The sequence below is a fragment of the Nuphar pumila genome, chromosome 13, assembly GCF_984573655.1.
Source record: "Nuphar pumila chromosome 13, dmNupPumi1.hap1.1, whole genome shotgun sequence".
NCBI lineage: Eukaryota > Viridiplantae > Streptophyta > Magnoliopsida > Nymphaeales > Nymphaeaceae > Nuphar > Nuphar pumila.
In genome coordinates, this window is record NC_143261.1 from 14,794,674 (window position 1) to 14,800,876 (window position 6,203).

Sequence of the window (6,203 nt, forward strand, 5' to 3'; positions counted from 1 at the left end):
TTCCCGACGTGATGAACTGCTGCGAGGTTCCAACTGTCCTCAATGGAGCAGTGATATCAGGATTTGTGGGTGGTAGGTTTGAGAGGAGCTGTCGCTTGCCACTTCTCTCAATTGTGCTTGAAATGGTACTCGCTAGTGTTGGAGAAATTAGAACGGCATGGAGGCAGATAATAATAGATATGAACATAGAGGTTGCTGCTTTGCTCTTAAGCATGGCTATGAAGGCAGGGCAAAGAAAAGTTGGTAAGAGATATTGAGAGTAGTACTATATATAAGTAGTAATTGGTCATATTTTGGCAATTGAGATTTGGTGCATTGCATGAAGAATGAAGTGGAGATGGTGGCAATGAACGCTGATGGTGATGCTGATGTTTGTGATTGCATTAGGCATTAAGGCCTACCAACTCCAAAATAGAGATGTGGGGTTGGTTAGGTAATGGTTCAGGCCTACCAACTCCAAAATAAGGATGGAGATGAACCAGCCACATCTTTGACTTCACAAGGACTAGCGCCACTTTGTGAAAGCAGACGAGGTGATATTCCAGATCAGTGACCATCCTCACCGTCCATTTGGGCGATCAGCAGCAACCAGCGGGGCAGCTTCTGATGATGTCAATAGCAACATCAGTGTGGGTTCTGCTGATTGAACAACGGACTTTTTATACGACAGAGAAGGCTGGGGTTAGGGCAGACCCTACCAGTTATACAATCATACCATTTGGGGTTTGAACTTGCAACGTCCCAACACAAGATGACCTGCACTAACTGCTCCTGCCAGACAAGCGGAGCCCCCCCGTTGGTAATTGAACAACGGACTTGATGACGGACGTTATAGAAAAATTGTCAAAGATTAACCTGATTGAGCAAATATGAACCACCGTGTGCATTGGGCATTACCAACATTCTTTTTGCAAATCCAGCTATGTAGATGTACTCGGTATAGTGAATTTACTAGGAATTGAATGTTGGACCCTGTATTTTTTATAACAAAAAATAAGGTTTGCGGATGCTTGAATATTTTTGAAGAATACCAGCCGTTGATTTTAATAAAGCCTAAAAAATTCTTGTTTATGCATCATAATCAGATGATTCAAGAGCTGATCGTTATAAAACCAAGCATGTAGGTCACAACTAGGTGTGTCAATGGGTCGGGTTTGGTTCGGACCCAGGTGAAACCAGACTTGGACCGAATTTTTGGGTATGGTATCGGGTCCAACCCCGGGTCTAATCGGGTCCACTATAAGAAAAATCATACCCCAACCCAATAAGAACTACATGAACCAAACCTGGACCATACCTAGTAAAACCATACTTTTTATCATTTTTACATTGAAAATTTGTGGATCTTAATTGGAACTCGGGTCGAGTGTGGGTCTGGTAAAAAAATTTACAAACTATACCTGGGTCCATGTATTAATCGGACCTTAGGTAGGGATGGCAGTGGACACGGGAAAAGCAGGGCCCCGCCCCGCCCTGCCTCGCCCCGTTTGGATCGGGGATGAAGGGTATGAAACGGGGATGGAGGCGGGCACGAAGGTTAAAATCCATCACCATTCAGGGATGGACGTACACTTTTCCCCACCCCGCCACGATCCCCGCCCTATCACTTTTCCCCGCAATATCCCCGCCCCGCTTCATCCCCGTTTGAACCGGGGATGGAGGACATGAAACGGGGATGAAGGCGGGGGTGGAGGTTAAAATCCATTCCCGCTGGGGATGGAGGTTCTAATCTTGAGGGGGGGGGGGGGGAGAGAGAGAGAGACCTTGTCCCCCGCCCGGCCCCGGCCCATTGCCATCCCTAACCTTAGGGTCTGGATCTTCTTATTTATCACCATACCCTGACCCTATAGGGTTTGACACCCTTAGTCACATTAGTATGGTTTGATTTAAGGAAAAAGAACACAAAATCGATAAAAAGGGTGATTCACATGATAGTTCTCATATATATATATATATATATATATATATATATATATGGTGACGTAATCAACTTAGTCGCTTTTAAGCCGACCCACTTAACTAGGAAGCAGATCAGGTCATGCTGAAAATGCGCGTTTTTGCTCATGCTGACATATCCTGGCCATCCGATATGCATTTTAAAAAGCTCAAAAGTCAACAAAACCACGTGGCATTCATCCAAAATGCAAACAGACGGCCACGATGTCCGCATGAGCAAAAACGCGCATTTTCAGCATGACCTGATCTGCTTCCACTTAACCAGGTGTGCAAAACCTTTGGCCCTTCAAACACTCCGTTTTGTCTATTAATGAACATATTTCATTTACTAAGACTTGTTATAACCATAACAACTTGGGTGTTGGCCTTTGATCCATACATGACCTAAATCTGTAACTGGTTAATAAAGCATTACCTTTATTATCATCGTCTATAAGTTCTAACTCAATTAAAACAATAATAAATTTTAAGCCTAGAAGGTGACTTATTGAACCCCTCCAACATGAATCCCATCATTTGCAGGTAGCCAAGTGGCATGTGACATTCCCCGAGCCAGAGTTGGCCCTCTTGAACCTCACAGCCTGCAAGAGTGCTTCCCTGGTTGTGGCCTCCAAAGCCCAGTTCATGTGCCCCATAACGCTAAGCGTAGGGTACTCAAATAAGAGACTGTAGTAGGAATTAAGTAGGGCAGCTGTCCCTTCCCTAAGTAGGGTCCTGTACAGGTCACCCTTCCCCTGCAGACCTTCCCACAGGGTCATGTCTGTCCCGTATTTCCTAGCTGCAGGCAGCCCAAAGGCAACAGCCACTTTAGTGTCTGGTCCCACCACCCTCCAGTTGCACCTATTCTCTGGCATTGTCCAGTACCTGTGAAGGAAAGAATGCAATTAATTTTTATACCAGCAGATGTAAGAAAAATGGCATCTTCATCCAATGATGTGTTTGAAAAATAAGTCCTAAATGCTACTGCTACCACGAGCACTGTCCGGCATTTGATATGTGCAGCCTGCCCCCGTCCAGGATAGGACAAAGGGGATCATCTGCCATGCATGTCTTTCATCCCCGGTCCAAACGAGACGAAGCTGGGTGGGGTTCATTTACCATCTCTAAAGAAGGATTGGGAATGGGGCAGGGCAGGATAAGGCGGGGTGGGATCCGGGACAGGGCAGGGCGGGAGAAAGCATAAGTTCATCCCCGCACGGGTTTTGATTTTAACCTTCATCTCCATTTCATGTCCTTCATCCCCAGTCCAAACGGGACAAGGCGGAGCCCTGTTTCACCTTGTCCACTGACATCCTTATGGGAGAAAAATTGACCTGTTGGCATGAACCACCACAAATCCACGGTGTGGGCCCCGCAGGAAAAGTACACTTTACCACGGTGGTAAAGTGTCATTTTCAGCGTCACACAAGCGAGCCCTAAATAAAGTGTCATTTTCATTTTCAGCATTTTTTGTGCCTTAGGCACCTGATGGCCCTTCATCAGGTCATGGGCCCCACACCTCCAAGATGGAGGGTGATCAGGTTTGTAAGGCACAAAAAATTGTGCCAATGTGATGGCGCTTGATCTTTTCACATCTACTTATGCCCTGGATTTACATAAACGGAATCTTTTGCAAAAATCAGTGAACATATCAGCAATTTTTAGAAAAATTGTAAGCGAAAATGTGAAATTAGACATGCTAATTGCTAAGCGATTATTATCAAAGATGCCAATGATGTAAAATGCAAGACGCAGGTGAACATGTAACTGAAATAAGGCTGTGAAGTGTGATTGCACACTTTTAAGTAATTCATCCCCCACCAATCCATCAGCTATTGGGCCCCCGCAACTGACAAGCTGTATTTCAAAGATGGTCAGTCATCAGGTGCAGCAGCACATTAATTCGGGTTAGGATCAGGTGATATGGAAAATCACCATCAGTGGATGGTTTTTTTCCAATATCAACCACAAATCACGGTGGCACTAAATACCACCATGGAGCAATGTTGTCAGCATCGGTGCGTATCGGCCGATACGTATAGTATTAACAGAAAATCGATAAACATCACCTTTGAATGGGGCTATTAATTTTTTAATAAATATAAAAATACTAAAACATAATTTTAAAAATATATATATATATATATTTTTAATGGTTTTATTTTTTGGCCGATACAGAATGATTCACTTGAGTATCGTTATCAGCCCGATACAGCTGAATGGTTGGCCAAACGATTCAGGGTCGATACCCAATGATTCAGGGTCGATACCAACACTGATAGCATTGATACGGACGGTTCCCACTAAATGTGTACAATCACATTGCACCGCACCTGATCCAGCCCACTAAACGGAGACATGCATTGCATTTTGGTTGTGTTGGGAATCTCGAGGAAAAGAATACCAAAAGCAGGCTGAAATCAAGAAAGCCTTATGATCATAACGGTCATAAGGCGTATGACTGGATCTCTATTATGAAATCATGGCATGGCGCAGTGATCGGGCTCGAGTACTTTGAAAGGTACATACATGGGCCACACAAAACACGGAAAATCACTTGTGCCTGCATCGATTTCTCGTGCAGTAATTCTGTGTAAACACAGAAGAGGTATGCGCGATTGTTGCACAGAAAATTGCTGCGCGCGAAGCCTTAATTTTTCTGTGTTTCGTGTGGCCCGAGTACCTTGTAGAGTACTCGGGCCTGAGCACTGGATCTGCTTCAGAAATCAAGTGGTCATACCGGTAAGAGCACGCAGAGGGTTGCAAGAAGGGCAGTGGTGGGAGGCCAACCACGGGAGGAGTGGGGGCAGTGGGCGGTAGGGTGTTATTCTCAATGGTCTTTGGGCAGAAGGCCATGGGCTGGGCAGGCTGAGTGAGCAAGCTATCGACTGTGTAGTAGGCCATATCGAACAGCCTGAAGAAGAGGCTCAAGCCCCGCGCTGGCCCAGCCTCTGCGCCGCACCACAACCCTTGGGGGCTCCCCACCACCTGAGCAAAGCAGCGGCTCATGTCAGGGTTTCCTGGGAACCTCATTGAGTAGCTCCCGAACCAGTTGGTGCTCTCCTCCTTCCACACACCCACCTGCCCTTCGTCATCAGCACAGGCCAATCCTACCTGCACCCCTGCAAGTGCATGAGCACAAAGCATTTGAGAGTGTCCGAGTTCTGGACGCCAAGATGGAATGGTGCAGTGCCTGACTATATGCATATAAAACAAGTTGATAATAATGGTGATGGTGACGGTGGTGGTGGTGAAAATAATGATAAAGGTAAAGAGGTTGATGGTCAAAAGAACCAAACACAGTCTTCAAGGTTAATTCGTTCTCGGGGGATCAAGTGATTTGACAAACACAAATTTTTGTGTTTTGAAATCACCAGCATCCATGACTTAAATCACCACCTTCCATTTGTGAAATAATGACTTCAGCCCTTTTGATGGCCTTCACTGCTTGCACAATAACCGGTGATAATGGAAGGCATTGACGGTAGTGATTTTAAAATAAAAAAAAATTTGTATTTTTGTCAAATCACCAAATCTGTCATATCAAAGTCACGGCAAGCCTAAGTTAAACAAGTTGTTGCCTGTTTACAAAAATTAAACTTAAAACTTTTCAAAATTAAAAATGATAAGACTTTGAACACTTTACCTAATGACCGCAACTCAAACTGATTCATTTACAAAAGAAATGCATTATTCCAAAGCTGTAAGCAGTAGGATTTGAACTCTAACTTTTTGCTTGCAAACCAAACACTTCAACCATGTAAACTATATTTGTTACTAGTTAAGGAGACTATATGAGAGCAGCTGAACCGAGCACCCCTTGTTCGAGAAACCATTGTTCAAGGCGGCTAGCCAAAAGTATTTCATGAGTTCGAACGAACTTCTTAAGAGAGAAGCTGAGCCACGGACATACATGAGCCAAGTAATTGCTTACCATAAAGAGGGTAGTCGAAGAGACTCAGCTGCCCATCCTTGCATTGGTCACAGAAAACGCTGCCAGAGACCATAACATCTGCCCGCGTGCTCTCCATGACTAAACATATGAGCAGCAGAGAGAGCAAAAGAAACTTGCAGAGAGAACCCATTAGAGAGAGGGGTGAAGGCTGTGTGTGTGGGCTTTGTTAAGTAAGCGAGAAATCGCATGTAAATAAATAGTGAAAGCAGAGGGTTGGTTTAGAGGTGGGCAAACACATTAATTTTGGTTGTGGAAAGTTGAATTTCAAGTGTACTTTTTACAGATGAATTAGTATTGCAACAAAAAGATCAGA

The 6,203-nt window shown here is 44.5% G+C and overlaps 1 protein-coding gene across 1 annotated transcript; it reads right to left on the bottom strand.

Annotated features, from left to right (window-relative positions):
* Positions 1 to 2,468: 2,468 nt before the first annotated feature.
* LOC149817864 (uncharacterized) lies at positions 2,469 to 5,966 on the bottom strand. Its single transcript, XM_089986103.1, has 3 exons — positions 5,870 to 5,966; positions 4,676 to 5,057; positions 2,469 to 2,820 (listed from the first exon to the last, which is right to left on the bottom strand). Exons 1-3 carry the CDS (start codon positions 5,964 to 5,966, stop codon positions 2,469 to 2,471), a joined length of 831 nt encoding a protein of 276 aa, XP_089842229.1.
* Positions 5,967 to 6,203: the final 237 nt, after the last annotated feature.